Source organism: Odocoileus virginianus, chromosome 28, assembly GCF_023699985.2.
Source record: "Odocoileus virginianus isolate 20LAN1187 ecotype Illinois chromosome 28, Ovbor_1.2, whole genome shotgun sequence".
NCBI lineage: Eukaryota > Metazoa > Chordata > Mammalia > Artiodactyla > Cervidae > Odocoileus > Odocoileus virginianus.
The window spans coordinates 23,900,124-23,923,049 of NC_069701.1; the positions used below are offsets into that span (position 1 = coordinate 23,900,124).

Genomic DNA, 22,926 nt, shown 5'->3' on the forward strand with positions numbered 1-22,926 from the left:
GATGCCCTGGAGAAGGAAATGGTAACCCACTCCAGTATTCTGGCCTGGAGAATCCCATGGACGTAGGAGCCTGGTAGGCTACAGTCCATGGGGTCGCAAAGAGTCAGACATGACTGAGCGACTTCACTCACTTTAGTATGTATGTACCCAGCAGTCCTTTATGTTGCTGTTGGTCAGCCTCAGTCGTGTCTGACTCTTCTGTGACCCCGTGGGCTGTAGCCCTCCAGGCTCTTCTGTCCATGGGATTCTCCAGGCAAGAATACTGCAGTGGGTTGCCATGCCCTGCTCCAGGGGATCTTCTGGACCCAGAGATGGAACGAACGTGTGTCTCCTGCATCGGCAGGTGGATTCTTTACCGTCTGAGCTACTTAGGGAAGCCCCCCAGCACTCCTACTAAAACCTTTGAAGGCATTGTTTGATTGAATCTTCCCAACTGCCCTGTGGAGAAGGGAACGTCATTATTCCTATTTTCCAGAAACAGAATGGAGTCACAGGAGGTAACGACACTTGCCCAAAGTCACACAGCCAGATGTGCTGTTGCCTGGCCTCAGAGGCATGAAATCCAGGTGGTGTCCGGGCAAGTTTTCTGCAGGGAGGCCAGGTGCAGCAAGGATGATGGAGAGTTCCTCTCAAGAAATTGCTAGGCCGCGCTGAAGAGGGCTCTCTGTGGAAGCCACTGCCTCTCACTGACCCAGCAAAGCAGAAAATCAAGCTGACACAAGGCATGGCTCCGTGGAGGCTGCCCCTCCTCGGCTCTGAGCGTCAGGAATGTGCTGGGAGTTAATGTAATCATCTGGGACAGCTCCTGTCAGCCTATTTGTTCTCCTGCCATCTTGTGAGTCCTGGGACTGACGCGTGGGGGACCGCATGGCCCAGATTAACCCCCTCTGAGGAGAGCCCTGTCTACCTTTCTATCCAGGCTTTTCTGAACGCAGACGTCCCCCTGCAAGCTCCCAGCACTAGGAGAGATGCTCGTCACTTCTCCTGCGGGACAGTGAGGGGCAGATGGCAGAGCCTGCGCCGTCCTCTGTGGCGCCAGACTTACTGTCCCTCATGAAGAGGGTCTCTGTGGGAACCTCAGGTTTGGGAGTCAGTGGGTTCGAACCACCCCAACATGATTCCATCTGGACTAGTCACTTTCTAGACCTCATGCCTTGGTGAAATAGGAAAAACAGTGGTACCCACCAAATAGGTTTAAGGCAAACAAAATTACTTGGCATAAGGAAATTGCTCAATAGCCTGTATTCCTATCTCAGGAAATGAGCTGAGGAGAGAGTTGAGTTTGTGGTCACTGGTCTGACAGTGTGTTTTATCTATTTTGGACTCTAATTGGTTCTGAGCATTCTTCTTGGTCCTGCAGCCAGGCACAGCTTCCAGAGCTTCTGGAAGGTGAAGCTCTTCCAGAACCTGTGCATACCTGCTTTTTCCAACCTTTTTGTTTTGTTTTTTTTTAGTATACTTTATTACCTAGTACTACAGTTGGTTGTATATACAAGTCTGGGCTGGTCAGGGAGGGGCTACAGTTTTCGTAATTTTTCTATGCATAATCCTTAGCTTATGATGCAATGCACATGACTGTTTCTGGCCACCCTACACTGGTCGTGTTTCCTGGTCATTGCCACACACCGGCTGGTCTCTGCCCTTTGCATGGATCCAGAAAGGCAGCCCCTGCCCATGAGACCCTGGCCTCCCTCACTGGTGTTTTTCTCAGTTTGGAAAGGCACTCAGCCAAGCAATGTCCAGACAGAGCAGCAGGGTAAGACCCTTGTCTCCAGGGGACATTCCTGTTGGTGTCTCTCCCTCAGGGAGGCTCTTTCCTTTGGCCTCTCATCGCCCTGGGTTTCAGTCCTGGCTCCACCACTCACTGTGAGAACTTGAGCAAATTACCTCCTCTCATGGAGCCTCTGCAAAGTGGGGGTAATATTGTTTTCATAGGTTGTGAGGTTTAAATGTAAAGCTCCCATCACCCGGTAGGTCCCCAGTACACATGAGCTCCCTTTTCAGTTCCTCTGGGGGCAATCAGGAATGTTGAACTGAAGACACTTCCTTAGGGGCGTCCCTGGGGCTCAGATGGTAATGAATCTGCCTGCTTTGCAGGAGACCCTGGTTTGATCCCTGGGTTGAGAAGATCCCCCAGAGAAAGGAAAAGGCAACTCACTCCAGGTTTCTTGCCTGGGAAATTCCAGGGACAGAGGAGCCTGGTGGGCTACAGTCCATGGGGTGGCAGAGAGTCAGGCACCACTGAGAGACTAACACCAGGAAGCTCTCGAGAGCCCCGGGCTAAGAAGAGGAAGGTGGCCGGGAGCTGGGGGAGACCATTGATACCACCTGCCTCCCCACCTGCACTGGCTCCTCTGAGCAGGAGCTGGGCCAGAGCCGTTCTGAGCCAAGTGAGCAGCGTCACCGAGGCTAAGAACCAGACACTCCATGTGCTCAGGCTGCATCTCAGAGCTACAGGAGCAAAGGTGCCAAGGAGCGGAGGTCTCTGGGGACAGAAGCACAGCTCTAAGAGGAAGGCCGTCTCCACAGGCCTGCTTTGCTCTTCTAGTTCCCACACTCTGCAGACACCCTCTTGCAATGCACAACTGGCCAACTCCAGTCAGGCTGGAAGGATTTCTGCACCCATTCCACAACAACAAACTGTGAGATGCCCACATTGGACAATCCTTAGTTTCCACTCCAGCTGAAGGAAGAACACGGGCCCTAGGGCATTTTTGGGAAAGAAATGTGTTTCTTAAGTCTTCTTTCTGAATCATGTAGCACTAGCCAGCTGCAACTGAGCAGCACGGGTGTTCAGCAAATATCAGTCATTGTCCTGGTGTTTGCCATTCCCAAATAGCACTTATACTACTTTGTTCAACGCACTTCTCTAAACTCACTGGATTTTACACAGTTTCACCCTTAACAAATATGTGCCTGATAAACCAGTTTCATTTACTTTACAAAAAAGTATATCACTGGTTTTAGAAAAGGCAGAGGAACCAGAGATCATATTGCCAACATCTGCTGAATCATTGAAAAAGCAAGAGAGTTCCAGAAAAACATCTATTTCTGCTTTATTGACTATGCCAAAGTCTTTGACTCTGTGGATAACAATAAACTCTGAAAACACAATAAACTCAGAGCAGAAAACTCTGAAAGAGATGGGAATACCAGACCACCTGACCTGCCTCTTGAGAAACCTGTATGCAGGTCAGGAAACAACAGTTAGAGCTGGTCATGAAACAACAGACTGGTTCCACATAGGAAAAGGAGTACGTCAAGGCTGTATATTGTCACCTTGCTTATTTAACTTATATGCAGAGTACATCATGACAAACGCTGGGCTGGAGGAAGCACAGGCTGGAATCAAGATTGCTGGGAGAAATATTAATAACCTCAGATATGCAGATGACACCACCCTTATGGCAGAAAGTGAAGAACTAAAGAGCCTCATGATGAAAGTGAAAGAGGAGAGTGAAAAAGTTGGCTTAAAGCTCAACATTCAGAAAACTAAGATCATGGCATCCGGTCCCATCACTTCATGGCAAATAAATGGGTAAACAGTGGAAACAGTGGGTGACTTTATTTTTTTTGGGGGGGGGCTCCAAAATCACTGCAGAAGGTGATTGCAGCCATGAAATTAAAAGACACTTACTCCTTGGAAGGAAAGTTATGACCGACCTAGATAGCATATTAAAAAGCAGAGACATTATTTTGCCAACAAAGGTCTGTCTAGTCAAGGCTATGGTTTTTCCAGTGGTCATGTATGGATGTGAGAGTTGGACTATAAAGAAAGCTGAGTGCCGAAGAATTGATACTTTTGAACTGTGTTTTTGGAAAAGACTCTTGAGAGTCCTTTGGACTGCAAGAAGATCCAACCAGTCCATCCTAAAGGAGATCAATCCTGGGTGTTCATTGGAAGGACTGATGTTGAAGCTGAAACTCCAGTACTTTGGCCACCTGATTCGAAGAGCTGATTCATTTGAAAAAACCCTGATGATGGGAAAGATTGAGGGCAGGAGGAGAAGGGGACGACAGAGGATGAGATGGCTGGATGGCATCACCGACTCAACGGACATGGGTTTGGGTGAACTCCAGGAGTTGGTGATGGACACGGAGGCCTGGCATGCTGCGGTTCATGGGGTTGCAAAGAGTCGGACATGACTGAGTAACTGAACTGAACTGAATTGATATCACTATCCAATCAGAATTTTGAAATGCTGTTATCTGATCCTTACTCAACCCCCTGGGGGGTGCTAACCACACTGTAGAAAACACTGGGGCTAGTGAACAACCGCAGTGGGATCGTGTGACAAGGTCGCACACACATCAGGGGTAAAAGCACGAACTCAGTAACTTTGCTGCCCTATCACAAGGACCTGAAGATAGCTACAAGGGGTTTGGGTTGTGGACAGAGCATTCCACTGGCCAAATTGGTAAACAAAGGATGTCGTGACCATCCAGTCATCAGCCAATGTAGCCACTGCCAACAGTGCACCCTGAGCAGATGAAAAAGAATAGGAAGCTGACACCAGACAGCTGAGGTGCATGTCAAAGGAGTAATTTCATTAAGCCCAGACAAAGTGAATCTTCCCATCCAAAGTGCTAAATTCATTAACTTTCAGATATTTGTTTTTTTCTTTAATTAGCAGAAATCTTTTCATGTTCAACTACCTGGTTTGTTTTTTGCAACACTCCTATATATCCTGCCTCCTCCCTGACCTCTTCAGGACAGTCCTTCAGAGCTGAGAGTCTGTCTCTTGGGCCTAAGTCCTCAGTATGTCTGCTAAATACAATGTAATTCTCAAGCTCTTGGTTGTGCTTCCCCTCCCCCCGCTCCAGTTTAAAGCAATCATCTTATGGGGCCTCTAGTCATGAAATGGTGAGCATTTATCTTGATTCTAAAACCAAACCATCAAAATTCAATAATGACTCTCTGGTTAAACATGGTGGGTTGAACTCACGTGTTTATCTTAGCTACTTCCCTAGATCCCACTAAAGTAACAGGAAAATAACAGACAAAAGTATAATTATACAAAGACCTAGAGACTGGTAGAGGAGACAACCTCAGATGAGGTCTGTTGACAATCGTTTAGAAAGTCGCTATTAGTGTGACCAGAACCAGATGAAATTCAAGTGCCCATGGAGGGGCATGGTGAAGAGATGGAAGCTGATTTGCCCTGCAAAACACTAAATGGGCTTGGGAATTGGAGGGAGTGCAGTGTGGGGCTGAAACAATGGATACGAGACACCCAGATTCCTATCCCTATATGTGCAGCAAAATGACTTCCTCCTGCCTCCACCCTCACTGAAAATAGGGGGTCTATTTTCTGGGGAAATGCAATCAGGATGAAGCACAGTGGTGAGGTACTGGCTAAAGACAGGGGCACAAGAGCATGTCTGCATACAAACAGAGAAGCCCCTTCTTGAGGCAGTTCCCAGAGAGTTAGCATCGGGATTATACTCCCAAGTAGAGACATGGAGCTACTTCTCTGGAGAGATGAATGGCCTCAAAGAAAAGTTCCCCAAATACTGACTTTTGAGAGACTCAGGTGGCAAAGCCACCTCCCCTGTCACCCTCATGGAAGCCCTTTATAGCCCTTTGACAGACCTGCCTGTGTACATTGAGCTTCTAACCCACTTTAAAACAACTTGCTCACATGTAAGTGCCAGCTGAGGGGTTTTACAGTCCGTCCAGAGTTTGGAGTTAAGTAGCCATAGGAATGTTAGAAGATGGTGCCAACTGAAATCTGCATGCCTGCTACCTCACTTCAGTCGTATCCGACTCTTCTGACCCCATGGACTGTAGCCCACCAGGCTCCAGTATTCTGGAACTGGAGTGGGTTGCCATACCGTCCTCCAGGGGATCTTCCTGACCCAAGGAGCAAACCTGCTTCTCTTACGTCTCCTTCATTGGTAGACGGGTTTTTTTTTTTTTTTTTTTTAAACCGCTAGCACCACCTGAAAAGCCCAGTGAAATCTGTGGTGAAAGACAAAAGGTTGCTCAAGAACGGTACCCTGGTTGGCTGTGGTGCAGGACATCTTTTTTTTTTGACATCTATTTGGTCTGCAGGCTCACTGTCTTCTCCATCCTGCTCTGGGCTCTGAGGGGCTGACCTGAAGGAAACACACAGTAATGGTGCCTCCATCCCTCTGCCATCCCTGGAGCCTGGGGGAAAGGGCGAGTGAGACGGAACCCTCCATGGGGGACTGAATTGTCTGTGTCCCTAAACTCCTGTTTTTCCTGGTAACTACTTCTTTCTGTCGCCCCATCAGGCCTAGGGCTGGTAGCTAGGATATGACGCTATAACTGACAGTTTCTCTGTACTCTGCCTGCACCTTGGGAAACCGTTCCTTTATTAATCTCTTCAAATTACCCAGTTTGAGGGTGCCATTTATTTCCTGCCAGGACCCTGACTTGAAGCACCAAACAATATTTACATTATCAAAGTGTAAAAACTGACTGTTGATTACCAGAGAAACCTGTGAAATAACTATATTGGGAAGCTGGAGAAAGGGAAATGGGAACAATGGTATAAGAACACCAAATCCTTAACTGCCGTAATAGTAGTGAATAACAAACTTGATAAACTGAGAATGATATAATATAAGCTAAAGGAGCTGAAAGTGATGAATTCTGTGAAGAGGGAAGTTGATGGACATGATGTTTTGGTATGTAGCTTTTAGTGCTACTGATTTTTTAAATTATGAGCATGTATAAATTTGCAAAAAATTTAATTATTTTAAAAGTAAAATGTCAGGAGAAAACAGGACAGTGAATTCTTCTGAGGACCTAGTGCATAATGGATGCTTAGGTACCGATAGCAGAGTTGAACCCTAGGAGACTCTCCCTTAGGGCTTCAGGTCCAAGAATCTGGGTCTGTCACTGCTCTTCAGGAAAATGAAGCCATCTGTGCTTGACAGTGTGTGTGGCCTGACAGCAGGGTGGGGAGACAATAAGGTGATTAGGGAGAGGTGAATAGTTCGCAGCTGCATAGGTTTGCTTTGAGGAGCAGAGCCTGAATCTTAGCTCTCCACTCTCAAGAAGGAGTCAGGGTCTTTAGGCAAGTTATTTCACCTCTCCAATCCTCAGTTTATTAAGTTCCATGAGGGCACAGTCTATTATAACCATCACCTTTTCCTGACCAGAGACTTTTATATAGTGGGGGCTGTAGATTGATGCATAGTAGGAGATTGATAAATAATTGAGTGAATCCTTAACTATAAAGAGGAACACATTTGAGTCAGTTCTAATGAGGTGGATGAACCTGGAGTCTATTATTCAAAGTGAGATAAGTCAGAAAGAGAAAGACATATCGTATAATAATGCATATATATGGAATCTAGAAAGATAGTACTGATGACCCTACTTGCAGGGTAGCAAAGGAGACACAGATGTTTTGGACACAGTGGTGGAAGAATGGATGGGAAGATATGCAAGAATACATTGAAACGTATTTATTACCATATGTAAAATCGATAGCTGGTGAGTTTGATAGATGACTCAGGGGAGACAAAGCCAGTGCTCTGTGACAACCTAGAGGGGTGGGATGGGGAGGGAGGTGGAAGTGGGGGTTCAAGAGGGATGGGACATATGTACACCTAATGCTGATTCATGTTGATGTGTGGCAAAAACCATCAGAATATTGTCAAGTAATAATCCTGTAATTAAAAAACTAAAAAAAAACTGAGTGAATCATAAGAATTAAGAATGTACATATAGCATGGCAAATGTTTGGTAAATAGATCAAATAAACATTAATTTTTTTTCCCTCTTACTTTCTGCCTCAGTTCCCTGTCAATGTTGATATCAGCTTTGAGCTGAAGTCTGATAGAGGTATATCATGTATAAATGGTACAAAGAACAACTATTGAGTCCTTGATTTGTGCCTTGCAAGCTTATATTAGCTTATTCAATTTTCATTCCATAAGTACTCTTATTATGCCCACTTTACAAGTGAGGATGCTGAGCAGTGAAGGCTGAGTGCAGAAGAATTGATGCTTTTTAACCGTGGTGTTGGAGAAGACTCTTGAGAGTCCCTTGGAGAGCAGGGAGATCAAACCAGGAAATTTCCTAAAGGAAATCCATCCTGAAGGACTGATGCTGAAGCTGAAACTCCAATATTTTGGCCACCTGATGCAAAGAGCTGACTCACTGGAAAGGATCCTGATGGTGAGAAAGATTGAAGGCAGAAGGGGGACGACAGAAGATGAGATGGTTGGATGGCATCACAGACTCAATGGACATGAATTTGAGCAAGCTCTGGGAGTTGGTGATGGACAGGGAAGCCTGGTGTGCTGCAGTTCATGGGGTCGCAAAGGGTCGGACACGACTGAGCAACTGAACTGAATGGCATAGCAAGTAAGCAGTGGGCTGGGATTTGAACACAGGCAGCTCAGCTTTCGAGCCGAAGCACTTACTCATTTACTAGATTGTTAACAACCTATTCATGTAACCCAGAAAATCGATCACTATCAGGTTTTTCAGGAAATTTCCTCTTCTAAGCAATACTTGTGATATGCTACCGTCCAGACAACAAAGTCACCACTTTTGGGTCTGAGGATGTGTTCACTGAAGCCTGTTAGCGACCTTGTTTTGAAGAGAAACCCATTCAGGTATTTTATCAAGCTTTAAGGTTGCTCTCTTGCTGACTCAGCTTATCTTTCTTTGACCCCAACTTCTTTAAAAAAAAAATAATTTTATTTTTGGCTGTGCTGGGTCTAGTTGTGGAGGGCGGAGGCTACTCTCTAGTTGCGGTTTGAGGGCTTCTCCTTGCGGTGGCTTCTCTTGTTGCGGAGCGCAGGCTCTAGAGTGCGGGCTCAGTAGTTGTGATGCATGGGGCTTAGTTGTTCTGTGGCATATGGGATCTTTCCCATCATGGATTGAACCCGTGTCTCCTGCATTGGCAGGCCAGTTCTTTACCACTGAGCCACCAGGCAAGCCCCCAACCTCCTTTATCAAAATATTTTTTTAGTGAAATATAGTTGATTTACAATGTTGTGTTAGTTTCAGGTGTATACCAAAGTGAATCAGTTATACATATACATATACCCACTCTTTTAGATTCTTTTCCCATATATGCCATTATGGAGTATTGAGCAGAGTACCCTGTGCTACACAACAGGTCCTTATTAGTTATCTATCTTATATATAGTAATGTGTATATGTCAACCCCAACCATCCATTAATCCCTCCTTCTGCTTACCCCCTGGGAACCATAAGTTTGTTTTCTACATAGATTCCAACTTCTGTCTTTAAGGAAAAAATCTTAGCAAGTAGTTAAAATATAATAAGATGTGCTTTTTTCCCCATTCCTACTAATTAAAAAAAAAAAGGAAAGCTTTCTTCCCTAAATATAAAACACAAGATAGGAAATGAAACATTCATTTCAAACAGATTTTGGATTCTAATTTATAGTTTCTTTTAACTTACAGTTGTCCTTTAATCTAAATTTTAAATTTTACACCCCAGGGAAGAATACAGAAACGTTTTTTTCAGGTTCTCAAAAGAGTGGAAAGAGTGTATTTCATACATACAGCAACTGAAGTGTGCAATTAGTTATAAGCAATTTCATGTATGTAATTTGGAGGATGCAGGGCACCACTAATAAGCAACTATTAATAAATAAGCCATGAAAATTAGTTTTGAGGGGCAATTTTGGGTGGGGTAAATGTACAAAACTAAGCACCTTTACTGTTCTTTGAGGGAATTTTCTTCCATTCAGGTTTCTAAACAAGGAACTCAAGAAGATGCTACTGTTTACTGTATGGCTCAGCAAAAACCTGTATCAGCCTTAAGGAGAGCAGACACTCACCTGACACATATCAAGTGTTGGACTCTGTCCCAAGTGCCCTGTATACTCTTATCCTCACGGTAATCTTATCGGCTAAGTGCTACTATAACACTCAATTAATAGATGAAGAAGAAACCAATGCACAGATTAAGTCACATAGCTAGTGAGCTTCGCAGCTGGAACTTGAGTCCAACAGTGTAGGTTCAAAGTTTGGGCTCTAATGAGTCTGTTACACCATGTGTCTGCCACTGCTGAGGCAGCAGTCCATCCTGGGAGGGCCTGATACAGCACCCCTTTTTCTCTGCTTCTTACATCTGTGGGTCTTGGGTGACAACAATCTGATCGTACAAGTAAAATTCCAAGGAATTTTTGTATTCAGTCCAGACATAGCCTGTTCTTATGGATAACTGGGTACCAGAAGTAGCACACTAATGGTTCAAGACCAAAATTCACAAAATTTAGCTTACATAAAGGGGACCATGAGTGGCTTCTCTTAAGGAGATAAGCCCCATTGTCAGGGTTTATCTTAAAGGGTATAAATGTGTTCACAGGTGTTTCTTTGCTAGAAAAATCTCTGTAGGTTAGAAAAATAATTTTAAGTGCATGGAAAAAATGTTTGGGAGAAGATGCACTAAGCACTACCTCAAGAGAATGAGATTTGGGGTAAGGATACAGAAACATTTTCTATTTTATATATATCAGTCCTATTCAAACCTTAAAATATTACACTTTTGTAGCTAAAAAATGGACATTAATGGTCAGTGATCTTGTCATCCCCTTTTCACTTTTCAGTTCACCACTCAGCTACTTGAACCAGAAAGATATACATTTGAGTAAAGGAGGTCTGTGAATTCTAACACCTAGTGAACCTGAATTTGACATGAGGGGAGGGCAAATCCAGTGAGGAAAGTAGACATTTCTGTCATTGCAACTAGCGTATAGTTGAGTCTTGCTTTTCAATCTAATCTGACCACCTTTATCTTTTAGAGTGTTGAGTCTGTTTTAATTGCAAAAGTGCATGCTAGGCCTCTTTGGTGTCTCAGATGGTAAAGAATCTGCCTGCAATTCAGGAGACCTGGGTTCAATCGCTGGGTCGGGAAGATCCCCTGGAGAAGGGAATGGCAACCCACTCCAGTATTCTTGCCTGTAGAAGTCCATGGACAGAGTATCCATGGGGTCAGAGAGTCAGACATGACTTACCAACTGAACAAGAAGGTGGGTTTAAGCCTACCATCTTGCTAATTTGTTTCTATGACTACAGATGAGTAAAATTTAAAGATTAAGCCAGTTTTACCTTATGCTTCAGCTTAAGCCTACTTTAAGAGAATTTTTATTTTCTGGTCACACACGGGGCTTATGGCATCTCAGTTCCCTGACCAGAGATCAAACCTGGGCCCATGGCATTGAGTGCCAAGATTTAACCACTAGGCCGCCAAGGAATTCCCTTCAGCCTACTTCTGTTATCCATCCCAACAAACACAGCAGGTTACTAGGTGGCCAGATAGGGTATAGGTTTTTCAAGCTGTATTGTTAGGGGAAATGGGAACACCTGGACCTCTGGCTCCACCTCAAAAGGTGCAATTAATTCCATGTTTGCCATATTAGGGGTTCTGGGAAAGACTTATGAAAACCAGACTCTGTGGTTAGTTTCCAGTCTTTTCTGTGACTTAAATACACACCCAATCAAGGATATGGACTACAAACCAAGTCTGATCATCCCTGAACCAAGTTCTAGGAACTGCTCCAGCTCTGGATAATTAAAGAGCTGAAAATAACTAAGATTCCCCTGGCCTCAGGAACTGGGAGAACAGCTGAGTCTTGAAGAAGCTAAACTGGGAAAGGGCAGAGGTAATGCACTAAGGAATCCCATGCAAGTTCTGACACTGGAAACGGCAACCCTAAGTTTAAAACGGGCAGCTTTCCATCCCAAGGCCACTGTGGCTCCAGATGACATATGCACCAATAGGAAATCACTTTCTGGATTAAACCCTCGGCCTGGATGAGCGGGTTGCCTAAGTTCCGGATGTTTAAGCAATCTTGGTTTTTTCAGATTGAAGCAGGCAACACAAGGTATCCTACTCATTTTGTAGTGTAAGTCCAAAGTAAACTAGACTACTGATTTTATGCTTTTTTCCAGGAGAAACTCATTCTTCTGGGGCATGGCATGCTTTCCCTATGCTATGACATTTTGTAGCCTTCCAGGCTAATGGGCCCTGCTAAGCAGACTAACCCCATAATGTGATTTGCCTTAAAAGCAGCACACAGTAGAACTGGAGGCAGGAATGACTGACAGGGTAAAGGAAAAACTGGGCAAGAAAAGCCTGGGCTAGGGAGTAAAAGCTTCCAACTTCACCAGTATCTTACCTAAGCGACTACTGGAATTTAGCAGTCTAGCCTAAGCCCTGCCGCTTACTGGGGTAAATTACTTATCAAAGCCTTTTCTAAGGGTGCTTGGCACAGTGCTGGTTTATCACAGCTCTCATATCACCAGTAGCTGCTATCATTTTACACAATGGGAAGGTGGGGTCATGGTAGGCCTGAACAGCTGCCAAAGTTCAATTTGAAAGGACTCCAAGGATCAAGTATATTAGATGTTAGCTGGACTTGAAACTGAGAACTACCTTTGGTGAAATCTCCTGTTAAGTCCTTCATTCCTTATTAAGACTTCATCTCATCTCTTATTAAAGTCTTTATTTCCCTTCTTTCTATTTATCAGAATTCCACTTACTTTGGACCTAGTTTTCCAGTCTGGATTGTTCCAAAGCCTTATGTAGGTTTTGGCATTTCTAATTGCTGGACTTTTTATCTACAAGTCAACCAACCGTAATTCCCTCACAAAAACAACTTATGCTTAAAATTTTCTCCAAGATTCACCCACACCTAATGGGTAAGGTCTGAATTTTTAAAGATAGCTCTTATTTGGAAAAAAAAATCTTTTTTATTTACTTGACTGCACTCGGTCTTTGTTGAAGCATTCAGGATTTTTTTTTTTTTTTTTGTGGCATGCAGGATCTTTAGGTGTGGCCTGGGAACTCTTAGTTGCAGCATGTGGGATCAAGTTCCCTGATCAAGGATGGAACCTGAGTTCCCTGTACTAGGCTTGCAGTTTTAGCCACTGAACCACCAGGGAAGTCCCAAGACCTGAATTCCTTACCTTGGCATACAAAGCCATTTGCATCTTGAATTAAACTGATTTTCTTCAGCCTCTTATCACTTTCAACTTTCCAACACTATTGCCCCAAATGCCTTTCCTTTCCTTCACACCTTCATCACACCCTTCCCTCTTCTATCTTTAAGGCTGAGCTAAAATGTCACCTCTTTAGTGAAGCCTACCCAATTCCCCCAATGGTTTCTTACTTAACATTCCATTATACTTATCACTTAATCTTTAACAGAGAACTTATCCCAGACATACTCTTTCTTCTATTTCAAATATTTTTTGATCTGCTCCATTGCTATTGCTTATAAAGTAGTTATGACAATAATACATTTGAAATATACTTTGTAAAACTATAAGGTATAACACACCATCACTATACTGGTCTGGAAGGGAAACGGCAGGACTGAAGCAGAGAGTGATGTTGTTGCTTTCCTTTTACTGGTTCGAAATCTGAACTGGTTTTTGACCTACTGTAGCCACTTTATATGGAAAATAACCAGCTTGTATAATGGCTTAAAAAAGTAATGAGTAGCCCTCGAGCAACCCAACCAAGTAAGCACCACACATAAGGAGAATCCACAAGATGTGTTGCAGTTAAAAGAGTTATCTATAAAAAGTTTTACTTTTTCCTGTAATTTTAATACATCTGAAGTCTTAGATGAATAGTGAGTTGATCCTATTAGGAAGGATTCCAAAAACATAAACATATCTTTTTTTTTCTTTGCATTTAGGCTTTGTAGTCACTAGGTAATGATTATCACTTTGCCAACAGTCAAATACTAGAGAAAGAGAGATATGAGAAACATCTTTTATTTTTTTTTCTAAAGAGGTGAAAATAAGTAAGATTTCTTATATTTCTCACTCATAAGATTTTCAAACTCTTAAAAATGCAATTTCCTCTTTTCAAAGCACATGCCATCTTAAAAAAAAAAAATCTTAGCAATGTACATTTGCACTCAAAGAAAAACATGCAGCGCCATTGTCCTCTGACAAAATTCTGCATAAAAACCTCACTCGACTTTCTGCAAACATGTCCCCTCTTTATCAGTTAGGGACTCCAAACCACAAACATTCAGTGCAATATTTATTGTTTCTTATTTCCGTAGGAAACACAGGACCAATGATGTCTTCTGACTACAACTGTTTCTGGATGGCTGAGCAACAGTCTCCCTCTGCTTTTTTTAAAGTACTCTCTTTAACTTGCTGATGTAAGGTATAGCTAGAATTCAGCAAAACTTGAGGAGCCAAGTGGAAGATGGAGGAGAAATACTTAAGGTGTACCCTGTGCCATAAACTTAAGAAAAAAATTTACACAGAAAAAAAAAACCCCTCAGATTTATCAATGCACCCTTTTAAAAAGTGTTTTTTTTTTTTTTTTTAAATTTCTGAAAGCAGCTTAATGTGAATCAAAAGCAGTTCCTGAGTAACTGCAGTAAACAGTGTCTTTTTAAAAATATATATATATATATATTTGCAACTTAGCTCATTTTGGTTCTGCCTTAATTTACTTCCCCAGCTTTTAGTTTAATCACAGTTCCTTTCCTTTCAGTTCTCAATGTGCAAGTACAACAGCATCAGCTCCAAGAGTCGGTGTGCTGCAGATGTTTCTCATCACTTCTGTGTGATCACCTGCATGTCTGTCAGGCCAGGTTTCCAGAGTTACTGCAGGCCACAGTTCTCAGCCTCACAAAACCTGTGAGAGCTGCGGACACTTCACGTTTTCTTCATCAGACGCCGTGACTGCCACGTGTGGAGCTTGTTGTAGGCTGTCTGGAGCATCTCCTCTATGTGACTAACCAACTGAAAAACAAACACAAGACCCTTACCCTTAAGCAACAACAGGCTAATGGCTGGCGAGGTTGATGCTTCTGATTCAGATCTGGTACATATTTCAGAGCGCAGTTGCAAAGCTTTATTTCCCCAATGAGGCAACATGTAGGCCCTCTGTGAAGGTATTCTCAGATACACTTTGCACAGAAAGGTAAGAGGGATAGGGGCGGTGTACAGGAGAGCTGGAAGCTCACCTGCCTGCTTAGGCTTATGCCTGCCCTGTCTTTAACCAGCCACAGAACCACAGGAAAGAAAGCGTTACAGGCCTTGGTTTCTTCTGTCAAATCAGACAGGTGAACTAACCTGGTGATTTTGAGATTTAAACATTAGACTTCTAAGTAAGATCCCGAGGGTGGCATCAACACTATCTGAGAGAAAATATAAAGAATGCCCTACTCCCCTGAAGATTCTGAGGCAGCAGGTCTGAGATGATACCCAGGAATCTTTTGATCTTCAAAAGCTTCTGAGCTTAATTCTGCCGAACAGCCAAGCTTGAGAGGCACTTTTCTATGTTCTCTAGGTCTTTCCCAGCTCTTAATACTTTAGGATTTCCACATAATTCAGTAGATTATAGAAAAATATAATTGGTCTTAAAGCTCCACACAAGTACTATGAAACCCCTTAGGTCAGGACTATGTACCTTGAGTAGAAAAAATTTTTTGCCCTCATTATAGACATAACTAGAAGTCATCAGGATCACACTGATCTAAGCTGATAAAGACTCCTGAGGCAGAATGTCCTTGGATTATCTGTTTCCTTGGAATTGGACAGTGTAATTTACATGGTTGGAAGTAAAATTTTTGTAAAGTCTCCAAGTCAATTTTGGCAGTATGAAGACAGAGAACAGGAAGGCTTAAATCCTTATAGCATGCCAACGATTTGGATTCAATCTGAGGCAGAGTTAAAAACAAACAAAACAAACCCTTATTTACCACATCTGTTATCACTAAGTGTGTTTGTGTAGGGGAGTGTTATGTTACTTACTTCTGTCTGTAAACTGCATAAAACTCATTTATTCTGCTTGACAGGCCACAATGTTTCCACAGTACCAGTTAGAAGAGATGACCACCACAGCCTCCTGTAAGGCTGCTCAGGGCCTCAGAATTCTTTTTACCAGAATCCTTTTTACAGTGCTCCAGGCAGTTACAATCAAATGAGAAGGCACATGAACTGAAACCTGAGATCCCTGCTCTGCTGTGGGAAGGTACTTTAAGCTTCTTTTCTAATTATAAATAATATTATGTTTTGAGGAAAAAAAAAAAAACACCCAAAGTTTAGGGAATAAAAACTTACTGAAAATATTACTAATGAAGATTTTTCAGCCTTCAACTGTGAAACTTCCTGTTTTGATTACCCTACTCACACACTGAACAAAAGTAGTTTTATATGCTACTTTTTTCCTAGTCATCTCTGGGAAGACTTGCATTACACACAGAGAAACAATCTTGTCTATGGCCATACCACCCTGAACGCGCCCGATCTCGTCTGATCTCGGAAGCTAAGCAGGGTCGGGCCTGGTTAGTACTTGGATGGGAGACACAATCTTGCGTGGTTGCTCTAGCCTTCCATTAAAAACATTAAAAACGCTGGGTGCAGGGTGACACTTCTCACTCCTCACCTCGCTGCTGCCCTGCTGTAAACCAGGGAAGCTGAAGGCAGGCCATAACCCAGGAATTTTCTAGCTCACTTTCACAGAATGGCAATTCTGCCTTTCTTTGTACTGCTAGAATGTAACTTGATACTCAGGTTTTCAAAATAAACATTTTAAGGAACATATACATAGGTTGTAAATCTATATAGAAAAGCATGAAGATGATTATTACAAATGCTGGGTTAGTCACGGCCTTGAGAGAGTGTGAAGGCGGTGTGGGCAACCGGACAGGGGCGCCCAAGGTATGGTGCTATTTCTTACCACGCTTGGCGAGCACACAGACACCTGCTTTACTGCTTAAAAAAGCAACTGTGTTTTACACACTTATGAATGTATGATACATTTTACAATTAAAAAACAGGATTCCCAGTGACATAAAAAACAACATATATACTCAATTACAGGAAAACAGTTAATTTCATCATTTTACTACAGGGAAAAAAAATCAGGCCAAAATTAGAGTCTTGCCTTACATTTGTGCTTAAATACTGTCTCCGAATTTTTTCTTGGAATGGGCAGAGCTTTGTAACTTGGAATCGTTCCAAATTACTTTTCATTTTCACTACCTAAAAAAGATGACAGAAATAATGAATTAGACTCTCAAGAACCTATAGAGATCAAGGGAAAAATATACACAAGGTTACTTTCTTTCTTTAAGATTTACTGGCTCCACCAGGCAGAGAAGCATATGTTTAGATTTTTTTGGTTCGTAATTCCTATCCTTCCTGATATTTTTGTGCATGTGTATAAATGTGTATGTGGAAAACATGCAGTATATACTGTTATAAAATTCCACTTGGTTTAATGTGAGTATCTTTAAGTCATTAAGTATTAGGTCATCATTTAAAATTGATGTATCTTTAACTAATCCCCTTCTGATAGATCTCAGACCATTTCTAACACAGACAGTGGTAGAGAAACATCTCTATGGCTCAATATTTGCATATACTCATTCTTAATTATTATTTTCTTATATATCCAAATGTTGAATTTCTGGGTCAAAGCATTTTTTTTTCCAAAGCATTTTTTAAAAAGGTAGTACTAGCAGTAGAAGAAAGGACTCTCAGCAGCCTGGCCAATACCCATTACTTCAAAGTTTTTATTCTTTGGCAAATTATAGATGAAAATGCACTTTTTCTGTAGCTTTAAACATAATCCAGGAAATGAACCCATACTACCTGCATTGGAAGTGTGAACTCTTAACCACTGGACCACCAGGAGAGTCCCTAAAGATTGTCTGTAAGATGATTTATATAGTAAAGTTATTATAACTTTTTTAAAATTGAAGTATAGTGGACTTAATGATGTTGTGTTAGTTTCTGGTGTACAGAAAAATGATAGTTAAGTTTTAAGATGTACAATTAATAGTTATGAAACTGGTCTGGATCTCAAGTTTCTTTACAAAATGGGTATCAATACCTACTCCATGAGGAAACTGTGAGGCTTAAGTGAAACAATATAGGCAAAGTAGCGTTTGGCATATAGTAAACGTTCAGTACAGTTTTCTAACTTCAAGATAACACCTCACTAATTCACATTATCACAACAGCTGGCTGTGTTTGGGATCAGTTTTAACCTTTTCTTCTAGGAATGGCGTATTAACAGGAAAACAGGACCAGAAGTGCCGTAGAAGTTCCCCAACAGCCACATATAGGTGTTTCAATTCAGACTGAATATCATTTGGCACCATCTCTGCAAAAGAAAAAGAGGTTCACAGAATAAAAGTTATTTTCCCACGTCTCTGAGAGAATGAGAATTTACAGTCACAGTATAAATGTGAATGTGCACTCTGCCAATGTTAAACCTGGATGTGCTATTCTAAGTTAGTGATTTTGTGGCTGACACTAAATTCCCTTGGTGTTTCAGAGGACTTTTCAGGTTTTGCTTTAAGAGGTAGGAGAGGAAAAAAAAAAAAAAAGAGGTAGGAGAGGGAAAAAACCTTTTAGTATGACATAGCAATGTGCCACTGTTTGTAATATTAAAATAGTACTGAAACGTTAAGCTCTTGTCTAGGTATGCTTCAGGATCTGGATGCATTAAAAACAAAACACAGATCCCGGAAATGTTCCAAAGGAAAACCAATACAACTTCAGCACTCTTCTCTAATTGCTCTTCAGAGCTGCTTTAGGTAAAGGATAGCAAGAGGAGATCCAGCACGTACGGTTTATGGCTTGCTGTGTCCCTCCCTGCATCAGTGCTCCTCCAGGGGACAGGGCTGTGATGGTGCTACTGGCAGCACTACTGGAGAGAACCTGAAAGCAATGAAGAAAGCATTGCAGTTTAACAGCAAATGTTTAACACACAATCCACAGCAACCAGAGTGAACTACTTCCCAGAAGGCTACTAGAATACCTACTCATCTTCCAGGAATACCAGACAAATTCATAGGTACCTCAAAATACACACCCTTTTGTCTGGTCAAGCTTCCCCACCTTTAAAGAGTGTAGATGATTGATAATACCGTGCTACTTCAGGCGTACAGCAAGCTGATTCAGTTCTGTGTATAACCACGTTCTCTCTCCACTCTCTGCTAGTGTGCACCTGCTGGCCCCACACTCCTAGAGTGCTCCTGCCTCCCCCACCGCTGCCCCCACTGTCCCCTTGGTAACCAGAAGTCTGTTTTCTATGTCTGAGTCTGTTTGTAAATAAGTTCATTTGTACTATTTTTTAGAGTCCACATATAAGTGATATAGCCAAGCTCTTTCTTAAGTACCAACTTCTTAGCACTGAAGGTAAAGGTGAGTTTAAGGAAAGAAAAAACATCAAAAAAACAAATGATAAACCCTGGCTGGTACCTGACGTAAGAAAATCCAGCAAAGTAGAAATATATCACTTGTCATTTTTCAAGGAAGTGGATACACATTGCCAAAAGGGGGAAAAAACCTACATTCCCCACTGTATCCACATGAACATTCAGGGACATAACTGATGTTTCTCTTCAATGAGTGCCTAACAAGTATCAAGGACTAGCCACAGCGAGGAACAGATCATTCACTGAACAGCTCATGCACAGGGTTAGTGTGTTTTACAAGTAGAAATCCAGGCATGTATGGGCTGGATGAAAAAACAAAACAAAATACTTAACCTGGTGTAAAGAGCACATTACATTTCAACTATGAGTCAAGGAGACATGAAAGTTCACTTGATTCCTATTTTCTTCTGTCAGAAAGTGCTATAATGCACTGTAACAAGAAGTTTCAGGGATTGCTAAACTTGCTGACTAGTCACTGGCTACCCTCAGGTATACATACCTGATGGCAGATAATCTCTTCACGTGTCTCAGATAATCAAATCACTTTTTGGAGGGAAAAATCTAAACTAACCACAGCTTAAAAAAGTTAGTATTGACTATATACAATAAAAAGAACTTGTACAAAATAAGTGCTTTTCCAAATTTGAACTAACTAAATAAATAAATGTAAAAAAAAAAGTTAGGTGGAACTACTTTGGCCCAAGGGCCAAATGCTGGACACTTATAGTCTAGAAGGAAAGATGTAGTCAAACAATTCCATATTTGTTATGTGAGCATAAGTATGTACAACACATATTTCTTTGCTTTGTCCACTAACAGGACAAGGAGACCAGTAGCAAATCACATCCCACCTAGTACTCAGATCTTGGTTTCTAAACCTACTCAGCACTTGGCAAGCAGGGACAGAGTAAGATGAATTTGGAGTACCTCATTGTGACATAAACTAAAGAGGGACCCAAAACTGATGACGATACGGTCAGAAAGATACAGCAGCCAGTATAAAGGGCGTGGAAAGGGTCTAACTACAAAGGCGCAAGGTACCTTTTCAGGGGTGACAAAACTTGCTTTTTATCTTGTGTTGGTAATTACATGACTGTATATACACACTGAATTCAAAAGAATATACTGAAAAGGTAAATTTTACTGTAAGATATTTCAGTTAAAAAAAAAGGACAGCAACAATTTATAACCCACAGAATATAAAAATCCACGCTTATGAAGAAACGTGAATAAATATGAATGAGTCAAGGAGGTTCAGAAGGTTAACTGATGGGAGGATAGGATTAGAAAATCACCATTTACCTATCACTATGGTAATAACTGTTTTCACCAAGAATCATCAACAGATTCTAAAACATTAGTGGGTAAAAGTTTGAGGGGAAACAAAACAGTTACCCAGTATCTCCCCACAAGATACTTAATAATTATGAAGGGAAAAATAGGTAAGTTTTCTGCAGAGAAATCAGACAGATAGTGCCTTAACCAAGTGATCAAAGTTAACACTGCAAGGCAGGACAAATAAACATGCGCTTCCTCATATGATGCACAAAGGATGACATATTACTTACACATCAACCTGGTAGAATTCTTGCCAAAAATGAAATCCAATCATGAGAAAATGTTAGAGAGACTGAAATTGAGGGCATTCTACAAAAAACTGACCTACTCTTCAAACATCAAGGTCATGAAAGATAAAGACTGAAAAACTACTCCACTGTAAAGGAAACTAAAGAGACCTAAGAACCAAATGTAATTCATGAACCTGATTTGGATGCTGGATCAAAAAAGTTTTTTTTTGCTACAGGGACATTAATGGTACAATTGGTGAAATTTTTCCAAGAATATAGGTTAGGGACGTCCCTGGTGGTCTAATGGCTAAGACTCCATGCCCCCCCCCCCCCCCCCCCCCCCCCCCCGCCATAAAAGACTCCATGCTCCCAATACAGGGGGCCTGGGCATGATCCCTGGTCAGGGAACTAGATCCCATACGCCACAACTAAGATCCTGAGTGCCTCAACTAAGACCATGTGTGTTAGTTGCTCAGTCATGTAGATTCTTTGTGATCCTAGGACTGCAGCCTGCCAGGATCCTCTCTGTCCATGGAATTCTATTGGCAAGAATACTGGAGTGGGTTGCCATTTCCTTCTCCAAAGACCATGCACAGCCAACTAAAGAAAAAAAAACTTTTTTTAAAAGAATACAGATTAGATAATAAGACTTAAACAATGTTAACTTACTGTTTCTATAACTGTACTGTGCTATTTAGATGTAAAGGGATCTGGGGCTCCTAGGTGGCGCTAGTGGTAAAGAACTCATCTGCCAACGTAGGAGACTAAGAAGTAGGGTTCAATCCCTGGATCAGGAAGATGTCCTGGAGGGCACAGCAAGCCACTCCAGGATCCTTGCCTGGAGAATCCCGTGGACAGAAGAGCCTATGGGCTACAGTCCATAGGGTTGCAAAGAGTTGGACATGACTGAAGTAACGCAGCATGCTCACAAAGGGATCTACTTTCAAAATGGGTCCAAAAACTTTTGCAACTTTTTGTAAATCTAAGATTATTTCAAGGTTAAAAGTTTAAAAAGTAAGTCCCCATATGTGATAAGCACTACAATTCAGGTTTCAACTCAAGTGTCTGAGTGTTTATGAAAACAGAGAAAAGGGAAAAAATAACTCGTTACTGGGCAAGCTGAGGACTGCTTTACAGAGGCAAAGGAATTTGAACTATTTTGAATTATTACTATTTGTTCCTTGACACAAAAACAGGCAAAGGACACTCTTAAGAGAGAAAGCATGAGAAAAAGCACAGGAAGCATGTAGATGATATAATTAAAAACCTCTGGGTAGTTTATAGTGTGTTAGGCTGGAGTACGGGACTCTTTTTAAGTTATGTGGGGAAGGAAATGGTGGAGATATGGCTGGAGTTGGGACTAGAGATGTGGGTTAGGGTCAGATTGTAGGGTTTGGCGAGTCAGACAAAGAACATCCAGACAGTTACTATGAGAAGAAAGGGAGGCAGCAAAGGTTTTTAAGTTGCAGAGTGATGTGGTTGGAATCATGCTTTTATTAAATAACTTGCAGTGGCCGTGCTGAAAACCTGTCCCATTTACCTAACTCAAGGTGATGGAGTCAAGAATTACTGAACTGACAGAACTTGCTGATCAACTGAAGTATGTCTAAGGGCAGGAAAAAACAAAGAATATCTACAGAATGATGTCCAGAAATCTTTTGGAAATCTGGGAGATTTTTCCAATAAAACTGTATATTGTAAGAAAAAAAATTAGCAACCACAAAACTCATTATCTTATTTTCATTATCTATCATCTGAACTTCAGGTATGCCAAATACTTCATTTACTTGACTTTTTCAATTTATTAAGCAGAAATATGTCTTTACCCCAAGTAAAGTATGAGTTTTATAAATATGAATGTGCTCATAAACTGAGGAAGTAACTGGGAATTCTGTTTTTCAAACCGTACAAGTCACCCACCTGAGTTAACCTGGGCGTGTAACCTTCCATTTCTTCTCTAATACTTTGAAAGGAATTAATAATGTCCTGACTGGTTGCATACTGCAGCGACTGGATTGGAGTTGGACCATGATAATACCTGAAGATTAGCCAAGAAATTACTAATCACACAGAATAAGGGTGCTCAATATTTGTCTTTCCAATATTTTAGCAGTCTCCATACAACATTCCCTCCAAGTAAAGAGTTAAAGATATTTCAATTAAATAACTTAATTCCAATAAGGGTAATA

The 22,926-nt window shown here is 41.7% G+C and overlaps 1 protein-coding gene and 1 long non-coding RNA gene across 3 annotated transcripts in view; one reads left to right on the top strand and one right to left on the bottom strand.

The window, feature by feature from the left end:
- Nucleotides 1–13,730: 13,730 nt before the first annotated feature.
- Nucleotides 13,731–22,926, bottom strand: part of GTF2H1 (general transcription factor IIH subunit 1) — a 31,590-nt gene continuing 22,394 nt past the window's right edge. For both annotated transcript variants that reach the window (XM_020907716.2, XM_070457313.1), the window contains exons 11-15: nt 22,658–22,775; nt 18,579–18,669; nt 17,994–18,109; nt 16,891–16,983; nt 13,731–14,736 (exon numbers count right to left, since the gene is read on the bottom strand). In XM_020907716.2, the coding sequence (XP_020763375.1) occupies nt 14,650–14,736; nt 16,891–16,983; nt 17,994–18,109; nt 18,579–18,669; nt 22,658–22,775 (505 nt within the window). In that variant the 3' untranslated portion in view covers nt 13,731–14,649. The remainder of the gene's footprint in view (nt 14,737–16,890; nt 16,984–17,993; nt 18,110–18,578; nt 18,670–22,657; nt 22,776–22,926) is intronic.
- LOC139031817 (uncharacterized) lies at nt 14,662–16,292 on the top strand. Its single transcript, XR_011484334.1, has 2 exons — nt 14,662–14,818; nt 15,795–16,292. It is a non-coding gene; the product is annotated as an uncharacterized lncRNA (long non-coding RNA).